Below are 24,297 nucleotides of genomic sequence, written 5' to 3'. Positions count from 1 at the left end.
CTTATTTTTGTGTATAATATATAGAGTACATAGGATGAAATATAGGACATATCGCATAGTGTATATTAGGATATTTAGGATAATAAAAATATAACCTTCCTGTAACCAGGTACCTGGAGTGTTGGGACACTTCTTGTTACCACGTCCTGTGAGCACCTGGAGGGTTGTACAAGGCTCTGTAGAAATGTCAGCCTTGTCATATACTGGCACGAGGCAAAAACACTATGGAGAAACAGTCCTTTTGCTAAAAATAGAAATTTTGAAGGAAGCCAAATTAATACATGAAAAGTTACTGACTATCCAGTTCTTCTGCAGGGAAAGAAAAAGAAAAGCTTCTTCATTTCTGAAATGACAAGGGGAGTTGCTGATACTAAAAATCACGTTTCCTTCTCGGTGCAATTCTCCAGCCAAGCTTGGCGCTAACCGAGTAGGCGATCTCACTTCATCACTTCACAAAAGACTTCCAAATTCACTGCGGCAGACACGGCAAAATAAAAATGTTGAATACATCCTGGCTGGGAGGGGACTGAAGCCTCCAGGCTCAATCAAGGGTTTACAATAATAGGATTCATAAAAAAAAAAAAAAAAAAAAGACAGATGGGATTAGAAAATGTTGCAGTGAAGACTCTGGAATGAGATGAGATCACAGCACCAGCCTGTCTTTTGTGGACCTGCACGGTGATACAATCAATGATTCCCTGAGCCAGACTGGATTAGGAAACCTCCGGACCAGGGGTACAGAGAGAGGCCTCCGCTTCTCAGGCACTTTGGGGGAGAGAAGGCTGAAACGATGCATCAGATTTACAGCTGCAGTGACGAAAATATAGAAGTTTTCACCACTGTGATTCCTTCCAAGGGTGAGTAAAATCGCCCTTGACTATTCTGTTAATGGGGCACCTTCTGTGGGAGGGTAAGGAAAGTCACATGCTGTTTTACTACAGTTTTCCCTCAGGTCTCTGAGCTCTGACGCTTCTCTGTTTTGATGGTATTTGTTGTTGTTGTTGTTGTTGTTGTTGTTGTATCTGAAAAGGAGGCACGTGGATAAACATCAGTCTTTGAGAAACAATCCATCAAGGAGGAAACGAGGGCAGTTAAATATTCCGTTTCACTTAATTCAGTACTGCCACCCAATACGCCGAATGAAAGTGACAGCAAGCCATTGTTGCAGGAAACAGATGTGAAAACAAAATTCCCAGGGCAGCTAGATAGGTTCTTTCATCTTCTCCAGTGAGCAAGCGGGCTCTGAAACGAGAACCAGCCGCCTCAAAAGTCTGCTTTCTAACTGTGCGGTTAAATGTGAGGAGAAATACTCCCCACAGTGGCCCGAAGTCCAAAGAAGTGGTCGAATAATACCCTGACCCCGGCTGGCCTCTACCCAGACCTCAGGGCCACACTCCCAGTCTTAACCTGAACCCAGTGCCACTCAAAAGTGTGACTTTGTCAGTCCTCGTGCTCCCAGGCGAATGGTGTCAAGTCCCAGGAAGGGCTTCAGATAAGAGCTCAGATGACAGCAGGTTTCTGGTGACTGGACAGGTCCATTGTCCCCTCCAAATCTCCCCCTCTCTTCTGCTGCCTCTGTTCTCGCCCCGCAGCGCCTGTCTTGCTAGGAGAGCCTGGGACTCTGGCTTAGCCCTGGTCTCATTGTCAGACTTGAAAGAAGGGGGCTGGGTATTTGCTGGTATTGTGACCCCCTGTTCAAACAATTCCTTTCTTTTTCCAGTGTCAGCCACCGACAGGTCCATTGCTCAGGGGGGAAGGGAGAGACTCAGCCTAGCCACAAAAAGACAGCCAGCAGAACATAAATTAAGCTTTAGACATCTATTGCCAGAGAGAGAGAAAAAAGAGCTAAGAGTCTGCCCATGTGCAGGAGTTAGAACTCTCTCTGGAAACTCCAAAACGTACCCGGAAAGTCAAGGCTGACCCTCTGACCCAGCAGTCCCACTTCTGGTTAAAAATCCTTCCGGGTAGATGCTCATGGTAGCATTGATTCTATGAGGGCAAAATTCAAGAGAACCTAAATGTCCTTGAAGAGGAGCAGGCGTGAAATGTGGTGTCATCATACTATAGAACACTCCACAGGAGTCAACAGGGATAAACAAAATCTACGTGCATGGACAGAGATCTCAAAGCAGAATGTTGAGTGAAAAAAAAAGCAGGCTGAAAATTATCTACGTATGATAACAATGATTAAATTTAGAAATACAAAATACTACTGTTCATACATATCTAGAGAGAAGTATGTAAACAGGCTGGAAAGATACAAATAAAATTCGTGATCTTAGTAGCCCTGGGAGGGAGGGAAGTAGAATTAGGGGAGGGTAGAAAATGGACCTAAACTTGCCTTTTCATTTTTTATTTATTTTATATGAGAAGGAAACAAATTGGAAGCAAATATTAAAATGTTAAGATATGTCTATTTTCTGTCATTTCAAAACCTCCTCCTTTTAAAAACATTTTAAAGGAAGGGAAAAAGTCAAATCAAAATGGTTCTTTTTAATTAGAAATGTACTGTGCAATTCAGGAGCAATGTCACACTTAGCACAGCAGTCAGGAGACTGCCACCACTTATGCTCTGTGTGACCTTGGGCAGGCTACTTAACCTGTCTGTCTGGGCCTGAGTTTCCACTTTTGCAAAAGGGAGAACTAGAATTCTCCTCCCAGGGTTATTATGGGGGGAAGTGAGGTATAGATAAACTGTGTGAAGCATCCAAAACAGCACCTAGCATATAGTAAACACCGTTAAATACATGATTTACAAAGTGATTTCTGTTTTTATTCCATATTTAGAGCAATGAATATGTTCAGTCAAAGATAAATATGAATCCTCTATTCCTTTCTTACCATTTTCATTCATGGCCACTTCCTGGTTGTAAACCAAGTATTCATCAGTATTCATGGACATTTCACTGCTCAGGAAGTTGTTCTCTAGAAAAGGAGTATTTGCAGTTTATGTTAAACCAGAAATGGAAGAAGTCCACCTCTTCCTTCATCTTGTTTTGCCCCATCTTGCTTTCTCCAAAGCCATCAAGCAGAGGGCTCTCAGTGAAAGAAGGCAGTGCTAGCTCTTCTTATGTCACCACTTATAAGAGAGATTGGTAACTCTTTATTACAGCCTCACATTCCCTAACTGCAAAAATATAGGTCGGTTTGATTTTACCTAACAAAGGTTATAGTCCCGTCTGGTACGCCCTTCCCTAAGCGCTACTGGTTAGCCATGTTTAGTCAATGTGCAATGAACAAAACATTTTCCAAGCACAAGTTCAGTCACATGGGCAGTGTGAATGGTGGCCTTGTGGTGACGAGCATAGGCCTTATTCTACCTTCAATTCTGTGACCCCAACTCTCAGTATCCCCATCTATAACATGGAGTTAATGAAGCACGCCTACCTCACAGAATTGCTGTGAGGAGTAAGTGAGGAAAGGCAAATAAGCCATCCGCCTAGTAAAGCTCAATAGGAGCTAGTATTACATTTATTATTGTTGTATTAATCCCTCTTTCCAACACACACATACACACACACACATACACATTGGGTTCAATCTAATAACTATATATTTTTATTGGCTGAGCCATCTTAATATCTCACAAAAATATGGGCACAGCAAATGTTATGGTGCTTCTTCAGTATTTTAAAGGCACAGGACATAGATCAAGTCTGTAAGTGAGGACAAGTGTGGACTTTTACTTTCTAGAGAAAGAGAAACCTTTGAAGGAAAGAGTCCATAGACACAATTCACAATAAATGCAAAAGGTAAAAGCTGTGGTTTTACCAAGAAGTTATACCAGAAGCTATTTCCTGAGGCACACCAGAGTAGGTTTAATTCTGGGGTGAAGAGTACCACAGCATTCAAAATAATTCACTTGGGGGTAAACAACAATGGGGAGAGGGTGGCGAGGAGAATCAGGGAATGGCAAGAGGAAATGGAGAAACTCCAGAAAGAGAAATTCTAATGAAATGTTACAGTCTCTAGAAGTTATCGCCTAGTCCTTCCACTAGCTCTTATTTTGCAGAGAAGGAATATCATAGTAACCACCACTAATTCTGGGAACGTACTTTTTGCTCGGTGCTGGGTCAGGGGCTTTGTAAAGATGAGCTCATTTTGTCCTTGCCACAGACCTCTGAGGTAGGTGCTATTATTACCCCTGACTTACAGATAGGGAAAGTGAGGCTTAGAGAGGACGAGTAATTTGCTCAAGTCACATAACTGGCAAATGGTCAAATTCAGATTCACACCCAAGTGGAAGGAGTGGGGGCGCTGGCTGTTACCCAGCAGCTAGAGCTAGACAACCGGTGTGATGGCTGCAGGTGCTCTGCAGAAAATAACAACACAGCCCTCTTCACTTATCTGATAGGTGACATCTAGGCAGGGCAGTGACATGAGAGGATTTCTTCCAAGTAAATCATTGTGATAACAATATGGAAAAGAGATGCCTGGGTGTATTCTCCGTTTGCAACAAAATGCACACCTTTTCCCAACCAAGTAACATTTTTCACGGTTAAAGGATTTTTTAAGTTTCTTTGTTTTTGTGGTAAAATATACATAATATAAAATTTACCATTTAACCATGTTTTTAAGTGTACAGTACTATGGCATTAAGTACATTGTTGTGCAACCATCACCACTAGCCATTTCCAGGATGGAACTCTGTGCACATTAAATAATTCCCCATTCCTTTCTTCCCCCCAGCCCTTGGTAATCTCTATTCTACTTTCTGTTCCTATAAATGTGGCTACTCTGGGTCTCTCATATAAGTGGGCTCATACAATATTTGTTCTTTCGTGTCTGGCTCATTTCACTTCACTTAATGCCTGCAAGGTTCATTCACGTTGCAGCATGTATCAGAATTCCATTCCTTCTTAGGGCTGAATAATATTCTATTGAATGTATGCACCACATTTTGTTTGTTTAGCCTTTCATCTGTGGATGTACGTTGGGGTTGTTTCCACCTTTTGGCTGTCATGAATAATGCTGCAGTGAACTTTCGAGTACTCAGCAAAGTCACGTCTAAAATTGCAATTGTTCCCTGCATTTCTCCTCTGACCCACTCCAGGTTTGAACCCTCTTGGTTTTGTTACCATAGCTACATCACACTCACAGGTGTTCTCTAAAACCATTCCTTCGTCTCTCTTTGCAGTGCCCAGCCCAGCCAGAAGAAGAGTCAAAAGCTCTCAACACCTCTTGACCAAGAATGTAAGGAAACTTCAGTTTTGATTTCTTGGATTGATTTTCATTTAAAAAGCAATGTCTATTTTTTTCATTCTCTCTCCTCTGCTTCCAATAAACAGAAAGGTTTTCTATAGCCCATGTTGTAACATTCTCTGTCCTCCACCTAACCAAAATAATTAGCAAATGTCAACCAGAGAGCACACAGCCCTGAATTAGACCTCTCTGTTCTCCATTTTCCACAGACACAGTGAGTAAATCTTATTTGATATATACTTTTTTTTTCTTATTTAAACAAAGTCCACGATATGGGTATAGTATCTCTGACCTATGTGTTCTCCTGTTGTTGGCACTTGAAATGTTTCGTTTTCTTCCATTATTCTAAAGAGCAGTGCAATGAATTCATTTGTACAAAGTACTCTTCTTTTGGATTAATTCCTTGGTGCAAAGTCTTTCACAGTAGACTTCACAAGAGGATAAGAATAGTTTCATCCATCCATCCATCTATCAAATACTTGCATTCCTGTTATGCGTAAGAGACACTGGGCCAGGTGTGCAGAAATAATAGTGATTTTAGAAACATGGTTCCTGCTTACAGTTTTGTCCCATATGACCAAGAATTCTGAGCAGTTGCCAGGCTTCCAGCAATGCTTCTCCATTTACCTCCAACCTACCAACACTGCTTTTTACTTTATCTTTTGCTACTTTAATAACCATACGCATTACCTTAAAATTCGTTAACATGTCTTTAGAGCCTAATGATGCTGTGAATTTCTCATTTTACTTCCAGATTTCTTTATATAAAAGCTGTTAATACATTTTTGTACTTTAAAAGGTTTATTTTAACTAGTAATTGTTCCCTCTTGGTTATACTGGTGTTTCTATTTCTACCACAATTTTTCATAAAATACCGTTTTGATTTTCTAAAGTACCTCAATTTGAAAAATCCTGTTCTTCACTTAAAAAAAAGTTGTGTTAAGTGTCCTTCGGATGAGATGGGGTTTTAGTCAAGGTTGTTTTTGTGTCTATTTATTCCTTTTTTAATACCCAGAGCAGTATGTGCCCATTATAAAATTTGAAACATCACAAAGATATAAAATATAGTATTAATAAATCCTGAGAAGCTGTAGAACACGGTGGTTAAGTGTGGAGACTTAGGGTTGAACCGCCTGGGCTTAAATCCCAATTCTACCCATTTCTAGCTGTGTGATTTTGGGCAAGTTGCCCAACCATTCTGGGACTCAACTTCCTTAGCATTAAAATGGGGATAAAAAGAGCACTTATATCAAGAACCACTGGAAGGAGTAAATAATCTAATACCTGTAAAGTCCTTAGGCTAGAGTCTGACATATACTGAGCATTCAATAAACATTGGCATGTTTAAGTGAAAATTTCTCATATACTACCGTGTTTCCCCAAAAATAAGACCTAGTCAGACAATCAGCTCTACTGCATCTTTTGGAGCAAAGATTAATATAAGACCCGGCCTTATTTTACTATATGAACAGGTCTTTAATATAATATAATACAATATAATACCAGGACTTATATTAATTTTTGCTCCAAAAGATGCATTAGAGCTGATTGTCTGGCTAGGTCTTATTTTAGGGGAAACAGGGTAACATAATTATTATGCTTTATTGCTTGATAACATATTGTTTTGAAATTTACTTTTTTCACTGAAAAATAAATCTTGAACGTCTTTACATGTCAATTAATACATATAGAGCTACCCCATTCCTTATAGAGGCTGCATAGCATGCCATTGTCTGAATATACTATAATTTTTTACCTAAACCAAATCTGAGGTTTTCTAGATTCATTATTTAACCAAATAATCAATAAATGAGATTTTTTCCCATTATTTTCTAAGACAATGCCACAAGAAGGAATCTTGAACATATTTTTATGCTCTGATGTAAACGTTTTTGAGGATAAATTCATAGATATGAAAAATGAGTCATCAAATCAACATTTAATGTACTCCTTAAATTTACACAATGTTATATGTCAATTGTGTTTCAATCTAAAAAAAGAAAGGAAATGCTCAAAGGATATGATCATCGAACAAATTTTATAGGCATTGCCAAATTCTTAGCAACTGTGTTTTAAAAGCAGCTTCACCAGAATACCTGAGCCAATGCTGTTCATATTTGACAATCTGATAAGAGAATATCTTATTGTTTTAATTTGCATTTCTTTATTGATATCATTCTTCATCTTTTCACAGATTTTGTTGTTTTTTTTCATTATGGGTTCCTCACTCATGCCTTTTGCCCACTTTTTCTGTCAGTGGTGTGTCTTTTCTAAATAACTTTTGAGAATATTTAGTATATTAAGAAAGAAAGGGGCTTTCAATGAATGGAAGGACAAGAGATTCTTATCTTTCTCCTGGTCCCTGGAAACATTTAAGCCCACAGTGTAGACGGAAAATGCTCCTGACTTTTAAGGAGCAGTGGGTGTTACCAAACATGGAAAGGGAGGCTGTTGTTTGTAGGTAATTTAGAGTTTAAAAAAGTTTCACAACAGACCTTTCAGTGAAAGACTTGCGTTTGGCATTACTCAGGATTTAAAGGAGCCACAAATCATGCATGACTCAGGGACCATCCCTTAGGAACTAGGACTATTCAGTTTTCAACCAAGTTCTTGCCTTGAATTTCTAACCTTAAACAACGTTCCTGTCTGAATCACCCCTTATACCAATAACTACTGGTTTTGTCACAGTGGTGACAAAAACTTTTAAAATGGAAACTAGATCACTATACTTTCTGGCAGTTAAATAGGGTTCTAGGGAAGAAAATTCTCGGGGGGCTTAGAACCTAAACAAAATAGACAACTCTCAGTGGTGGAGGTAAAGCCACATGAACAGGAGATACACAAAGCCACCAAAACATGGGGCACTACCTCCTGGCATATCTGACTTCAGCCAGGCACTGCAGAGCCTTTCTCTCAGGTTTCCTGGAAGAGGAAATTTTTGAGAAAGACTGCTATGTGTATGACTTCCCCGGTCTCAAATACTTTTACTCAGAGGGGAAAAAAAAAAGACTCAAGTATATGAATACATATAAAAATTGCTTTTGATAAAAATCACAAGCTAGAGTTTTGTCTTCAAACATGCAATCTTCCATCAGGTGAGACAGTTTCATAATGCCCTCTGGCCTTTGAGCTCGCCTCCGAATTTCTGATTTCCCCTCACAGCCTGACTCATCCTTTGCTTATAAAATTTAGCTCTAGCTATACAGAACATTCAAATGAGAAAAGACAGGAAAGGTCTGTTAGTCCACCTAAGATGGGGGAAGGGAGTCCCAAAGAAGAAAGAATTGGCTCTGATCTCCTGTTTCTTCATCCTTCTGGCTCTTGGCTTCCCGAGAAAATGAGTTCCCAAGAAAATGATTCATATTTTGCACCTGCTCTCATGTACTCATGTTTATGACTTTGTCCTGCAATTCTTTTCTGTGCCTATTCTCACTCCCTGGACTACTATGTGGATGTCAGTTTCCTTCCTTTGCAAATATTCCTTTCCTCTCTGAACCATCCTCAGTGTTCCAGTGTCCTCTCTCTGGACTCCTTCTAAGTTCCACTTTATTTCCGAACCCAGGGCACAGCCACACACTGTTCCTTCTCTAGACAGTCTCAATGGTCTTTTTCTCCTCCTTGAATTCTTAGGCAATTTCTTTGACACCCTGATCAACCTGAGGCCGCCAACATTATAAGAGTAGCTCAGAGGGATGAATTTACACTAAGGCATGGGTCGGTTAGGACTCCCTGTACAACGGAGCCCCTGCCTCCGTGAGTCACAGTCCCTTCATAATTAGCAGCGGGGCCACCACCAGGAAAGATGGAGAAATGAGATTGCAAATGTCACATTCTCCCCAGATTTCAATCTTGCGGAGGAGGGATTTGTCTGGTGATCTGATTTCTCAAAATGCACCGAGCAATCGATTGCACTTGAAAATTCTTATCGGGATGTAGGCACTTCTGTGGATCTAACAAAGATCACCCAGGAGTCATAAAATCACAGTTCTCATCCTGGGTCTGCCCCTTCTAGTTCTGTGACCTTGAAGACATGCGCCTTCTCTTGGCTTCCCTATGTGTAAAATTAGGGAGTTGGGCTAGAACATTATTATGGATCCTAGCAGCCCCAAATCATGATGATTCTCCATCACCTAAGACTCACGTGTCTTTCTAACACCCTGTTAATATACCCCACCCCCTGCTGCCAGTTCCCTGTCTTACTCACATACTCAGGGTGCTAAAGAGCCTACTCTCAGACCAGTTTGTTCTAAGACCAGCAGCAGCAGCAGACTATGTCCTATAGACCAGAAAATAACCAGGCTGTCAGGAGGCTTTTGGGAGGCCACAGCCATCCACTCAGCTGTCCATTCCTTGGTGTGGGCTGAATGCATGGGCCTGGAGCCCTGAAAGAGCCTCTGTTATTGTGGGAAATGAGAACCAAGTACAAGATCAGCTATAAAAGGGAAATCTTCTAAGCTGGGCCCCTCTCCTCTTTCCTTTCTTGCTGTTAGCATCCTTTTGGGGAATTGGAGAAGATACCCCAAAGAGGCACTTGGCCCTAAGTCATAACCTGGGGAGGAACGAGCCTCATCGCACCCCCCAGGACACCTCCTATGTCTTGCCAGGGGCTGAGCAGCTACTGCCTCTCCACTCTGTCCCTCACCATTCTCTTCTCCCAGCCCACAGTACAGAGAAGGCATTGCGGAGGTGGCAGTTCTTGTTCCTGAAAGGGAACATTTGCTTCTCTTTCAAAGGAGGAAATGCTGGGTTTCCCCAGGGACTCCTCAGGCTTTCACATGCTCCTTACTTTCTCCTTCTATAAAGTGGGTCTGAAAACACACCTATCCTTACTGTTCCTCCCTTAGAGGCATGCAGAGACAATGAAAATAAAATCAGAAATCCCTACGATGGGAGGTCAACAGCAAAGAGTCTTACAAGTGTCAAATAATGAGACTCATGTCTTTCCTGTTCGACCTGGAGATTCATATTCTTGGGGGACGGCCCTTAGGTCAAACAGTCCATGTATCCAGGGGAGTGGGGCTCCAAACTACCATTAACCTAGGAAATTCCAGTATTCCGGGTGACATCACAGCAGAGCACAGAGCTAAAAGGAAAGGAAGGAAGAGAGCAGAGGGGATGTATGTGCAGGGTGGTGAGTGCCAACCCACCCACTGCTGTACCTTCCAGCCCGGGTGAGCTGGCATAGAGTGGAGGGTACTGCCCCCAGACTGCAGTGAGGCTTGCTGAACACAGAAACCCCACCTCTGCACCGTCCAGAGGAGAGAGGGGACTAATCCTAAATGATCCTGAATTATCAGCTTTCTCCAAAGGCACAGAATGACTAAATCTGGGTCCTAAAATAGGCATGAGAAGAGCTAATTTCCTATCCCAGATAAGACCAAATTTGGAATACATTAATTTTCTAAGCAAAGGATGATTTGTGGTAAACTGCGGCAAAGAGTGACTCCTGCCCTTCATTTTCCTCTGTGAGAGAAATGAACTGCTCTCAGATACTATAGGTAAATATGTGACCTGAACTGAAAAAGCAGCTGTGTTACTAAAATCTCTACTCATAATAGTCACTTGCTATGCCCCGATACAGCAAGGGCAGACCAGGCATCCCCTTCCCACATAACCAATAATCATCACTGGGGGTTGAATCCAAACAAGTAATTTGATAGGAGAGAAAAAAAGTGACTGTTTCAATTTGCATTTATTTCATTATGAATGTGGTTCAGCATCTTTTCATGTTGATCGGCATTTGTATTTTTATTGTCAATTGCCAGATATTTTTTGCCCCATTTTTCTATTTTTTCCTCTTTATTAATTTCTAAGAGTTCTATATACATAGGGATAATTCCCCATTGTAAGTAACAAATGTTTTTTTTGAGCCACATTCTAGTGTTTGGGCTTTTGGCTTTTTTTTTCATTTTTTCTTTTTTTTTTTTTTTCATGTTGGTGTGAGAAGTATGGGCAGGGATTGATTCACCCCAGTGGCCTGACGCTTATTCCAACAATTTTTATTTTATTTTTTATTTTTTAATTGGGGAACAGTGTGTTTTTCCAGGACCCATCAGTTCCGTGTCAAGTCGTTATTTTCAGTCTAGTTGTGGAGGGCACAGCTCACTGGCCTGTGTGGGAATCGTACCAGTGACCTTGGTGCTTTGCACACGGAGCTCTAACCACTGTGCCAACTGGCTGCCCTGACCTACAATATTTATTAAAGATCCAATTTTTCTCCACTCAATTGAAATACCACCTTATTATGATATTTTAAAATTCAATCTGGTTTGCTTCACATCCTCCAAAATACAATTGTCATGTGCAGACATCTGAGGAGGATCCGTCAAAGACCAGACGGTGGGGCTGAAATGGGTCCACCTCACTCCCAGAGGCATCGTGTGCCCAGGATCTGCCACAGAATGTGCCCTCGCAGGATGTCTGCAGAGGGAAGGAACCAGCAAGCAAGCAAAGGGGTAAATGCAAACCTCAGAAAAGCTGCCGTGGAATATTGGAAGTTCCAACCAGCGACAAAATTCAGAATGAATGACCCCAGTGTCCTGGATAGGTATAAAAGTATGCAGGATGTGAGCCAAAAACTGCTAGAATTCCCTTTGTCACTCCCAGTAGTAAGATAAAAGAGAGTGTTATTTGTCTCAAATTTTCACATTTATTTCAGTGATTTAAGTGTTTTTATTATCATTTCTACGACCCATTTTGGTGGGCCCTGACAAAAAGACTATTTCCCCCAAAATACCCATTCAGCAGGTGGTTCTTACTGAAAATGATTTAGCATTTAGCGCTGTCTTTGGTTTACTAGGATTTCCACTTACCGAACCACACATAGGGAAATTCATCTCCCAGCTCCACCACACACAGGCATTGCAAGGAGCATTCCGGGGTCTTGCCAGCAGCTTCTTTCTTTCTTAAAATCTGGTAATCATGGGCCCCAGTCCTCTCCCTAGGTCTTCCCTCTGCTAGAGCATCCCAAAAAAGCTGCCCGCTGCATGAACAAGAGCATCCACTTAGCTGCAAAGATTGTAAGACCCAGATTTCCAGGACTATCCTCATTTCAAATAGCCTGTCCTGTTGTCGAACCATGTCAGGCCCGGATGCAGGTGACTAGCCCCCCTTTTTGAGCTGATGGCCCAGGATCCTGATTCTGTGAAGGGAATGCTGGTGAGGAACCCCCAGAACCCTCATTTTCCTGCACATGTCACCACTGGACATTGTCTTAAGCTCAATAAAACAAATAACTGTTTCTGGCCAGTTTACTCAAGTGTTCTCACTGCTCTCCTAGCATTCACTGGAGTAAGGATGGCTCCAAAACATCGTTGTAAGCACAAGATTCATCTGCACACCTGCAGTCCTGGCCCGAGTTATGGGTCCCCAGATCGGGAAAGGAACAAGCTAACTGTCCTTCCTCCTCCCTGCAGGTGGTGATCGAATCGGACCTCTACCCACCCCGACCCCTGGAGCTGCTGCCATTCCGTGGTGACTGCCGGGAAGGCGAGGGCCGCAGGTCGGGCCGGCTCCAAAGCCCATGGCAGCAGGGACCCCACCCTGCCAAGACCCCTTCCAGACCCGGTATGTGTGCCCTGGCCCACATTCCTGGTACCTCCTTGAGGGACAATGACACACTTAGAGCAGCAGCCACAGTTTCTGCATCCTGGCTTGTGTTTTTTCCCACTGCTTCATGGTCCTCCCTGGTGACCTCGGTCACACCAGGTGAGCAGAGCACCTGGGAAATAGGCTTTTCCCCAATACATACTCTACATTCTGGATACGCACCCACTCTGGGGCCCCACCTACAGCAGCCCCTCATAACACCATTTACCTAGAAAACACTTGCTTCTGGCTGTGTGTAATGAGCAAAGATGCTTTCATCTACCATCTTGTTCCACAGGAAGACCTGCTACATTCAGGAGATGAAAATTGTTTTGTCCTGGTATAGAGCAGTGTAGACATGACTCAAAGCAGAAGCCTACATTACTTATTTTACTGGCTCTGTGTGTGTGTGTGTGTGTGTGTGTGTGTGTGTGTGTGATTATATAGGCTCATCAAAAACTGCCATCTTGAAAATCGCACACCATTTTAAATTTGAATGACTTAGGCTATTTCAACAAGCTATAAACAAGAACTTTGGGACAAATTTGCTTCTAAAGCTAGAAACAGCATAATCTTACCTTCCACACTATTGTTAAAAATGGCTTCCACCCTAAGCAGTTAAACAGGCATCTTCGTCTAGCCCACTGAAGCCTGTGATGGTATTTTGCATTTAATTGCTGGTTTAGGTTATTTCTGTTATACCCAGACCCTAAAATTATTCTTTTTTTTTTTTTACTTCAAAAATATACGATAGAAAGTCTAGGATGTTCTTCTCAAAGCTTTTGTGTGTCAACAATTCTGTATGTTACAAGAACTGAAACACGACTCCATTGATCGTCCCTTCAACCATCCATCTTTTCTCCTTCACAGATGCTAGACTGGCTTGCTAAGGTTTCTTTTATCACTGACAACCCTGATCCTGTTTTTATGATCCTACGAATAAGAATGCATAAATCAAGCTCTATTCTTTAGTTAAGTGATTAAATAGACACATATGTATGGAGAGTGAAAGCATTAGGAAAACCACAATCTGCCTTGTAAATTAAGAGGAGACAAATTTTTCTCTGTCTATATATAGGTGGGTGGGTGGGTAACATGTGTGCAGAAAGAGAAAAAGAGAATATTTATCTTCACTACAAAATCTTAAAGTGAATTTAGAGCCATGTTTCTCAGATTTTAATTCGGAAGAGCATCACCTGAGAATCTTGTTTTTATGCAGATACTAATTCAGTAAGACTGAGTAGGGCCCCAGATTTTATATTTCTAACAAGCTTGCAGATGCTGCTGATGCTGTTGGTTCTGAGGACAACAAACCGATGAGCAAGGATTTAGAGATGATCTAATGGGTGGTTCTCAACACAGGGTCCCCAGAGCTGCAGAATCACCTGGGATTCCAGCAGAATCATATGCTGGAAATGCAAATTTGGGGTCCCACCCGAGACCTATTAAATTAGGAGTTCTGGGGTGGAGCCCAGCAATCTGTGTTTTAACACTCCCCACACATTGATTCTAATGCCTACTGATGGTAAAGAACCACCCATCCCCCACCAATTTACAGAAGAGAAAACTGAAACCATGGAAACTGTGACCTATGCAAGGTCACGTGGCTCATTAGCTACAGAGCTGAGGTGAAATCTCAGAGCTCCTGATTTCCTAGCTAATATCTCTTCCCCCTGGAGAACGTCTTCCCAACTGTCTCATTTTAGGGACCACTTTCCTCCCTTTCTAAGTAGCTTGGTGTCATGCAGGGTGTCATGTGGGGTTTCAGCTCCCGCTCCCCACATAAGAACGCAGGATGTGGCTAGGCCAAAAAGGAACACCCACGGAGCCATAGGTCAGGGAGTCCTACCACTATAGTCTCAGTGGAGGCTGGATTCACATGACGTGCGACCTGCTGTCCGCTTTTCTGCCTGCCAACCGACCCCTTGTTAGCTGCAATCCGCTCTTTCTAGCTCAGCCACCATCTTCTTGCTAGCCCTCATTTTTCTTGCTAGCCCCATTTTCCTGCTAGAATAGCCACAGCAGTTATATTAGTGGCCGATAGCTCACTGGTTACAGCTGACGGCCAACTAGCCACAGCTGATGGCCATCCAATCACAGTTGATGGCCATTTACTACCTGAGTGAGCACCTTTCCACGTGAGGCTGAGAGCCTGGAAACTGCACTCCTGGCTCTGTTCCCACACTTGGCCTGCCCAAGTCAGTCTTTTATTCTGAAAGAGGAGAACAATAAGTTATGAAATGGAGAGAATCTGCCCAACCTGTGACACTCAGCTCATGCAGGGAATGTGCTTGCTAGTCAGGTTTAGGAAGAAAGAAAAAAAAGATCGAGCTGGGCACTGATTCAACCTTCAGCTCCCTGAATCTGATAGATTCCAGAGCGGGTTGAGAGAGGGAGGGTTTCTGAGCCAAAGCCGGAACCTAGTGCTCTTCACAGGAAGGGCTTGGCACCGGCCTTGGGCGTCAAGTCTTCCCGCTGGAAGGATGTGTGTCTCCAGGGATCTCAGATCTGGGAACTTGTTTCTTTTCTGAGCTACAGGAGAAGGCTCCTGGATGCTGTAGCCTTCTCACGTGAGACAAGGATTCTCTGAGGAGTCTTGGAAATTGCAGGGACTCTGAAGGCAGAGGCCCAGCTGAGAAACTCTCACCATCAGGCCTTGAGCAGATGAACGTTAGGTGCCTGGAAAGGGAACACGCCGCCTCCTGGGCCTGGGAGAACCTCTCCACCAAGATGTCCTCAGCCACCTCAGAATCAACTTGTTCAAACAGAACTCATCTTCCTCTTCAAACCTCTCTTCCTTTCTCAGCTGGGACCACTATCCATCTTCCTAGCATGCTGCTGGGATGTTTTCCCTAACACCCCTTTTCCTCCCCCACCCCCCACTCCATTCACCACATCAGACACTAAACACTGATCGTGTCAGCTCCTAGGTATGTCTCCACTCTCCCTCTTGGCACCTACCTCTGCCTACCTGGATTCAGTCTCCCTTTGTCATCCCTTGTGTGCAGTAGCCAACCCTGGTCCTCAGCCACCAGCCCCCCACCCCCCACACACTGCAAGGCTGCCAGAGGGTCCTTCTAGAGCAGAAATGAGCCTCTGCCATCCCTCCACTTTAACCCCTGTGTCCTCCCACCCCCAGCCACCCTCTGAACCATGCCCAAGGCCTTCCAGGAACTGTCCTCTACTGACCTCTCCAGAGCCACCTCCTGTGACACTCCTGTCCCTGCCAGCCCATACATAAAGCAACCCTGAGCTGCTGTGTAATTCTGACTACTCCCTTATGTCCTGTTTCCCTGGACCTTCGCTGATACTGTTCTCCGTGTGAATTGCCCCCTGTGTCCCTCCATCTGGCTAACTCCTCCCAGACTGCATTAGAAAGCCCCCGGGGTCAAGTTTGCCCAGCCCTGCAAGACCAAAAAGGGCAGTTTATCATTCTGGAGATCACCTTTACCCAGCTTCTTCACAGCTGTTACGGAGCTCTGAAGCCTCCATTTCCTCAGCTAAAAAAAGGGGACTATTATGATATCTACCTATTAGGGTTGTGGTGAGGATTAAATCAGACAAGGTTTACGTGTTTTACACTCGGCACAGTGTCTGACACAGCAAAGACTCAAAAACTATGAGCTGCTATCATTGCTTATGCCAGAGTCCTGTACACTGTGGTTTGATCCCGGTCGTCCTGTAACTTCATCCCATTGGCACCGCGATAACCTCCTGGGGGAGGGCGTGTCTTATTTCTATATGCTGCAGTGTGTTCGGATGGGGCTCGTCCTGGAGCCTCTGCCCCAGGAGAGGACTATATTAAAAGCCAACTTTCCCCTACCTGTAGCTCAACACCTGGATTCTCAGCAGCTGCAGGCTTCCGGGTAGAAATTCCTCAGAAGTCGGTTGGGTCTTGGGAATAAAGGCATAGGAGGATGGTTCTCATGGAGCGCTCAGGTAGCCAATGTCTCAGGACTCTGAAAAGCGCCAATCCTCCCCCGTTGTCATGCTGTGCTTCCCACTGCAGGCAAGACTTCTCTGCTCGTTTTCACAGAGGGGTGCCCAGGAACAGCAGGTCAAATACTTGGTCCAAGCCATAAGGACTTCACTCCCCATAACTTCATGACCTGGCACCTTCGGAAGGAAGGAGTAGCTGAGGGCACATTCTCTTAGCACCTAGTGCCTGCAGATGACCACCTACTGCTCACAGACGCAGCACTAAATGCTTCCACACACATGATCTTATTAGACTTTACTTCTGTCCCCCCGCCCCCCACCGGAAGAGCACCAGGGGGCCTGGTGATGCATGCAGCACTTGTCCCACTGCCTGATTTTGCTGCTTGGTACGAGACCTTTAGAATTGCCTGCTTGTAATTGATTAGCTAATGAGGTTATGGATACAGAACCGTGGGAAGGCAAAAAGAACACAGAGTCACACAATGAATGATGTCTCCTCCATTCACCTTTGCAGTGGGCATTGCTGAATCCAAATCATCAAATCTGTGTGGGAATCGAGCCTATGGCAAGTCTTTGGTAAGTAAAGGAAGCCTGGTTAGTTGCGTGTATTGTGCTCTGACGCTCAAGGAGAGACTAAGTGTCCTTTGTTCCAGGCCCCAGGACTATAGAAAAGCTCCCATGGGTGGATATGATCGCCTGCCCCCAGGCCCAGAGCTGGGCTCAGACACTGCCCTTGGCAGAGAGGTTGCTGTAGCTGGGAGCCATAGCAAGTTGGAATGGGGTAGGGTGGTGATGGAGACACAGTTACAAAGCTGGGGGGCATTAATAATGCAGAAGACTGACCCCAGGCAGTAACGACTGACGCTTTCCTCCTGGTCTGAGGCAATGGGGCTGGTGTCCTACTTCATCAGAGCCTGGGGAGCAATTCAGAACACGGACAGCTAAGCCTGATTCAACACTGAAATGCACTGGAGGAGACGAGGCTGAGGGCAGTGCGGAAGGAGGGCTAGGTGTATGTTCTCCTTGTTTCACTATGGAGAGGGAGAGCTCCCGAGAGGCCACAAGGTGGCACAGTAACTCTGTCCACAGCATCTGGCTGGCTCAGGAGAGAAGAGAGAGATGAATCACGGTGTCCTCAACCTGGAATTTCCCAGCAATTCCAGGATTATAGTGACCTTAAGCCTTCGATGGGCCTTGGGGTGGATAAACAAAGCATAGCGTATGTCCACTGACTGAGCAAGCTCTGGACTTAGCCCAGGTCAGGCCATCAGTCTTTTTCACTTCAGTACATGTTTCTTAAGCATTCACCACCTCCTTTACTAGAGCCAAGGAGGCCCCCAAAGTGGTTAAGTCCCAGGTCCTGCCACATAGCATGCTACCCTTCTGGGGACTAGGAAATTGGAAAAGCATACGAAACAAGTAGAGAACCGTAAAAAGATAGAATTGGTGGGATGCTAAAACATGTCACATAGGTACACAGTGCTGTGGGGACGTGAGGACAGAGATATCAGCTTGGGCCTCCAGCCTGAGGGAAGGCTTCCTGGAGGAAGTGGCCTCGAGGGGCAGGCAGAGATGAGGCTCAATCCAGAGAGGGAAGGAAAAGCCAAGTCAAGATGCAGAGCTGGGCATGAGCATTAGGAAAGGTAGGCCCAGCCCTGCTGGGACTGGAACTGCTGGTACCCTCCGGGGATAACAGAAGGCAGAGCTGCATTGATAAAGGTGGAGAGGCTGGTTCTGAGGAAACTCGAAGAGCAGGCTGCAGAGTTGGCCTCAGTCTGCTCTGCAATGCGGAGGCCCTGCTGATCCAGGGGGGGGCCGAGGTATGTGGTGGGTCTGGTGGGAAACAAGGAGGTCCCAGGTAACTGGCTCTGAAGGCCACAGCAGAGGAGATGGAGAGGATGCAATCTAGGCTGTATTTCAAAGCAAGAATCTGCAGTTTAACAACAAAGGGGACACAGGCGATGGGGGTGAGAGGGGGGCAGAGTTCTCAGGTAAGAGTGAGTTGTTCTATCTCAAGTTGTTCTGTCTTGGTAGGTGGTTCTCAAAGTGGGGTCCCAGGATTAGCAGCACCTAGGATCTTGTTGGAAATGCAAATTCTCAGGCCCACATCAGATTTACTGCGGGGATGCTAGGGTGGGCCCAGCACGGAGTTAACAAGCCCTCCAGCAGAGCTTGAGGTCCCAGGTCGGGGGTGGGTCAACTCAGCCACCCACCTTTCAAATGGCTCCAGTTAGTGCCAGAGTTGGGACCACGGCTACATCCTCACCTGTCTTCCCCTTCCGTACAACCCAGATTCCTCCCGTGGCCCGGATCTCCGTGAAAGCCCCCGCCGCTGTCCTGGAGGCGACAGCCACAGGCTCAGAGAACAGAGCTGTTCTGGCAAGAGGGTAAGTGCTGGTGCCTCCCAGCCCGGCAGCCTGCAGGGCTCCCCACCTGCTCCGGGTCCTGTGGCAGAAGAGTAACAGGTGGCCTGGGGGACAGACTCTCAAGACACTAACACAAAACCCATGCCAGCTGCAAATGACCTCGTAATGAGGGCAATAATCCTGAGTCATGTAATGCTTCATCAACTGTTTCCCTAGGATTACGCTGAATTGTTTGTGATGGTTTCCACTTCATTAACACCACTCTTTAGACGGAAAGAAGTGTCCTTTGGAGGATTCTTGGTTAATTAGGTAAATGTAATGACAGGCCATATTCAGAGCCTCCTGTAGGCACGCTGAGGTCAGACATGTCTCCTGAATTAGGTTCAGGGCTTCTGCCCAAAGGTAAAGAAGTACATAAGATATAAAGATTTCAAACCAAATTCATCAGCGCCAAGTCACTGTTCCCTCTGATGCAGAGAAGGCAGTTAGAGTAGCAGGAGGGGGTAAACCCCAAGCATTCAATGGAGCACTAAGAACATAACGGCAGGGGTCTTAGCTCAGCTCACCCCGTCCATTTGTGCCCTCGCCACTCCGTACTGCCGGTGGCAGACAAGTGGTTCTGCTTGCTTCCCCGGCACTGCCTCTGTCTTGCTGTGACTTCAGGCAAGTTAGTCAGACCTCCATTCCCTCATTTATTAAACACATAAATAATGGGTTTAGTAGTACCCCTGTTGAGAGGTACTGTGAGAACGGAATGAGGTAATGTGTGAAGAGCTTACCACGAATCGTTGCTATCATTTTTCAAGAAACTGACAATCCACTACTAGTTGGAAAGACACATACTTGGGAATGTGTTTGCTGTGCATGAGGACCCGTGGGTTAAAATATCCACCGGAGTGGTGCCCCCCTTAAAAGCTTTGGGAGTCCAAGGAGGGAGAGAACAATGTGCAAGCCCCTCTAGCTGAAAAAAGCCATCTAGAAAGAATGATGAAAACCAAGTCACTCGATGTATTGCACCTCATTGGAGAAAAGTAAGAAAATCATTTGGATGGTATTAAGTTCTCCTGGCTGTGGCTGATTACTGGAAAACTGACCCCTGCCATCCACACAGCCGCATTACAGAGGGTTCTGAACGGCTCCTTTCTTTCTAAGCTCAGTCATTCTCATTTTAATTTGTTCCTGGCCCTTGGCTATTAAAAATTAAGGCCATTTCTTTCACCAAAGGGCAGAATGTGAGGAGAAAAAGGACCATTTATTGAGGCCTACAAGGTGCCAGATGCTTGATGACTTCATTTTCCTCCCCACAGAAGCCCCATGAGTTAAGATGAAATGATCCCCATTTTGTACAGGAGGAAACTGAGGCTGGTTGAGGTTAAGTCACTTGCCTGAGGTCATACAGTACATGCAGGATTCAATCCCAAGCCTCATGGTCTTTCACTAGCCAATGCTTTGGGATATTTGCCCCTTCCAGCCAGGCTGTTTGCATAGAGGCAGGAGGGGTGGAAAAGCGGAACTTGGACAAGAGCAGAACTTGCGGTGCATGAACCAGTGTGTCCAGAGCCACCTCCTTCCCTCACCCCAGGTGGGCATCCCCCAGGGGGAGTCATTCCTGTATGGGTCCCAACAGTGCCCCTCCCTCCTGGCCACAGGATGTGTGAGCAGAGAAGTAAGAGCTCTGGCTACTCTTCTCCTGCGCCACAATTCAAAGTCTGGCTCAGGGAAGTGACTGCCCTCCCCACTCACCCCTGGCTTTTCTTTAGATCCAGACATCTCAAGAAGATGACTGAAGAGTATCCAACCCTTTCCCAGGGAGCAGATGCCTCCCTACCACTGACAGGAAGTGCTTCCTGCAGCGTCCCCAGCATCCTCCGGAAAATGTGGATGAGGCACAAGAAGAAATCTGAATACCTGGGAGCTACCAACAGTGCCTTCGAGGCCGACTAAGGTTGCCCCCCTCCCCCGCCCCCCAGGTGCCCCCCCATTGGCCAAAGTTTACTGCACAGGGGGCGAAAACTGGATTGGAATGGAGCCACATCCACCTCTGCTTGTAGCTGGTCTGAACACATCATCCACCCTTACTAACCCATCACCCCAGCTTAGGACACAGGAAAGGAACTTCCCTTGAAGGCAAAAGAAAAACGGTTCTTCTTAGAGTTGCTAAAGACACTGGTCTGAAAGTGACTTTGGGAGGTCTTAAGTTTATATCCCTAGCTTTAAGCAAAGCCACACCCAAATCAAATTTTCCTAACGCATTTTAAAGACCTCCAAGGAAGGAAGCAGGTGATTCTTCCATCTTCATTGTGAGTTGTTCTAATGTGTGTGATTTGTAGTATAAATGGGAGAGCTTGATGTTTGAGGCACTTGTAAACACAATGGCTCGTACTATTCCTGTTATCGCCTTTATTTCATCTTGACAAGGTACGATTTGTAATAACCGAGCACTACATATTTACTTAGTAGTTCAAATATCCAATTGAGAGTATCATCAAGATGGGTTTTGTTGACCATTTGACATGATTGCATGAATTCTCTAGTCTTTTACATGCAGTTTTTCTATAGAAAAACATGATTAAAATTTAAATGTTAAATACTAATGTTTTCTGAAATGGTATAGTCTAGTGGAATTAATATCTTTCTTTGGTATAATGATTTTAACTTTTGAAAGTGCTTTCCCATCCATTATCTCTTATCTTCCCAAAATCCCTATTTTAGAAAGCACAATTGTTCCCAATCTACAGATGAGAAAGTCAAGGCCTTAAGAAGTTGTATGTCTAGATACAGTAGAACTAGATACCAGGTCTTCAACTTCTCCACCAGACTCCTTGCTTTGTTTACTCTAGCAAACTGATTTGAGGAAGGTTTTGAGGAGTAGGAGTATGTCTTTGGGGGTAATCTTTGAAGGGAAGAATTTGATAAAGCTAGAACACGTAAGGGACTTGAATGAAATACACCATTATACATTAGGATGAACTGAAGAAATTGCCATGTTTGTAGGTCAAAAACAATTTGTTACCAATTTCATATAGTTCAACCTAATATACAATATTATGATTTCCTTCCTTCAATGGAAATGTCATCACCAGTTCCACTGTCAACATCAGTAGCTTTAAAATGCTAATTTGATAATGATAGCTATCATTTATTAAATGCCTACTATGTGCCAGGTATGATACTGAGCATTTTACACACATTATCCCAAGCTTTCTAACAACTCTCAGTTAGGTGGCCTTGCCATTTAATAGGCATCAGTTTAAAGCAGTTAAATGATTCGTCTGAAGGCCCCTAATCATGTGGGTATCAGGCTTCAATGACTGTGTTATATCTAGTCCTTCACAGTGAATAGTGCAGAACATAGAGATGGACCAAAGTTAATAAATCATTTTGATCTCAAATGCTAACCGCAGTTGATTGGCAGAGGCTGCCTGGAGTTCTGTGTGGAGCTGGAATCTGAGATGAAGGAGTGCTGTGATCAATTAGTAATATCGGCCTGTGGAGGGCCTCGGTGGCAATATGCCTTGTGTATTGTCATCTGTGGCCTCGACTCAGCCTCCAGAAGGCTTGTTTACTAATTTGGAAGTTTAAGTTAATCCAGCTCACCTGATAGAACCTGACACTCCATGGAGAAATGTAATGTACGACTAGGTGGGAACTTGCCATGTGTTGGTACAAAGAAGAATTTGATCACAGTACTGCCTCAGACTCAACTGCTATTCATATGCTGCTGCTCTGAGGCCACGTGTTGCTTTTTGCTAAGTTACTGTTTCCGTATCTCCAGGTGAACCATAAGAAGGCATGGGGGGATAAGAGGCCTTGGCTGCGAGGCTTTCACCTTGTTGCTCTCTGCTCTTCAACCGTTTTCGGTTCTGCAAACTCAGTCCTTGCACTTTGGAGATTTGGGTATCAAGTGGTTTTTCAATGAGGGCCTAGTCTCGGGGGACTAATAGTCCTACCTGGTGTAGATAATGGGACCCGGAATAAAGTCGGGGAGCAAAGAGGTGATTTATGCTGGACCTATCAATCAGAGTATCCTAAGACTATTTATTTTAAATTATTTAATTTATAACTGATGCCTTCTATTTGTATGTGGCAGCTGGAGGTGTCCGTAGGATGCAACCAACTTATTTATTTTTAATTTAAATATTTCATCACGAAGTGTTTGTCTTGTATAGAACATTTTCATTGGCCAATTCGAATAAAAATAAAATATGCTTTGTCTGTGACATCAATAAACCACTACAAGAGTATGTCTGAGGCTCCCTCGTTGAATGAGAGAGAAGACTTTCACAAAGGGAAAGGATTATGCATCTGGACCTCATTGCTCATTTACCTAAATGAAAAGGATTGTGAGAAAGAACCCAGCCTGTTCTTTTCATCCTAAGGCAATATCTGCTTTTGATATCAAGGCCCTGCCTAGCACCAGGGCCATTTCTGATGGGGCCTGGCCTGGCCTGACCTGTCCTCTCTGGGCTCACCCTCCTCCCTGCTGATGCTGACCCTTCAGTCCCCACCACAAACCCCAGGGGGCCAAGGAGCCATCCCCAGCCTGCTGGCCTCTCACCCCCAAGGTGGAGGAAGATGCAGCCTTTCTCTTCTGTGCCTACCTCATGGTCAGCCTCACTGGGGACTGCCCCCTATGACTCATGTCACAGCCACTTGCAGAAGCTTGCCAGGACTAGCTACCCAGGGCCATCCGGGCATGTCAGAGCCTGGAATCTTCTAATGCCAGAGACAACTGGGTTTCCAGGACATTTAGGGTAATAAAATTGCCTCTGTTAGGACCAAGTCCAGTCAAATATTTCAGTTCTTATTTGAGCACTCTCTATGGCAGTCTCCTGCCCTCACCCCCGCCACACACACACACACCCAGTACTTGGATTGCCTTTAGAGCAGGCAGATGGGCAGTGGGTAGGAAAAGCAGAAGCAGCCAGAGCCCAATTTGAAAAGGAATCATGTGACAAGCAAGAAAATAACACAGACAAAAAGATGACTCTCCTGAGGATTAGAATTGCATTTCGTTTTTAATTTCTTATAAGAATATCAGCCTCTGTTGAGAGGTTTTTGGTGAATGCATTGCCATGAGGCCTGGGGAAAGAGATGTCATTCTGCAGACTAGGCCACGTGCCTAGAAAAAAAGATTTGTTTTTTGTATCTTTTGATCTGGGACAAGACTCACACCTATTAATATTCTTTGTTGAGAGGGAAT

General features: G+C 44.5%; 1 protein-coding gene across 1 annotated transcript; it reads left to right on the top strand.

The window, feature by feature from the left end:
* The first annotated feature begins 418 nt into the window (after positions 1 to 418).
* VXN (vexin) lies at positions 419 to 23,338 on the top strand. Its single transcript, XM_019726330.2, has 6 exons — positions 419 to 857; positions 5,138 to 5,193; positions 12,618 to 12,768; positions 17,243 to 17,304; positions 19,021 to 19,115; positions 20,855 to 23,338. Exons 1-6 carry the CDS (start codon positions 791 to 793, stop codon positions 21,036 to 21,038), a joined length of 615 nt encoding a protein of 204 aa, XP_019581889.2. The 5' UTR covers positions 419 to 790; the 3' UTR covers positions 21,039 to 23,338.
* The last annotated feature ends 959 nt before the right edge of the window (positions 23,339 to 24,297 follow it).

The sequence above is a fragment of the Rhinolophus sinicus genome, linkage group LG14, assembly GCF_036562045.2.
Source record: "Rhinolophus sinicus isolate RSC01 linkage group LG14, ASM3656204v1, whole genome shotgun sequence".
Lineage (NCBI taxonomy): Eukaryota > Metazoa > Chordata > Mammalia > Chiroptera > Rhinolophidae > Rhinolophus > Rhinolophus sinicus.
Note: the sequence above shows the minus strand (reverse complement) of the source record. Positions and strands in the feature narration are given on the sequence as shown.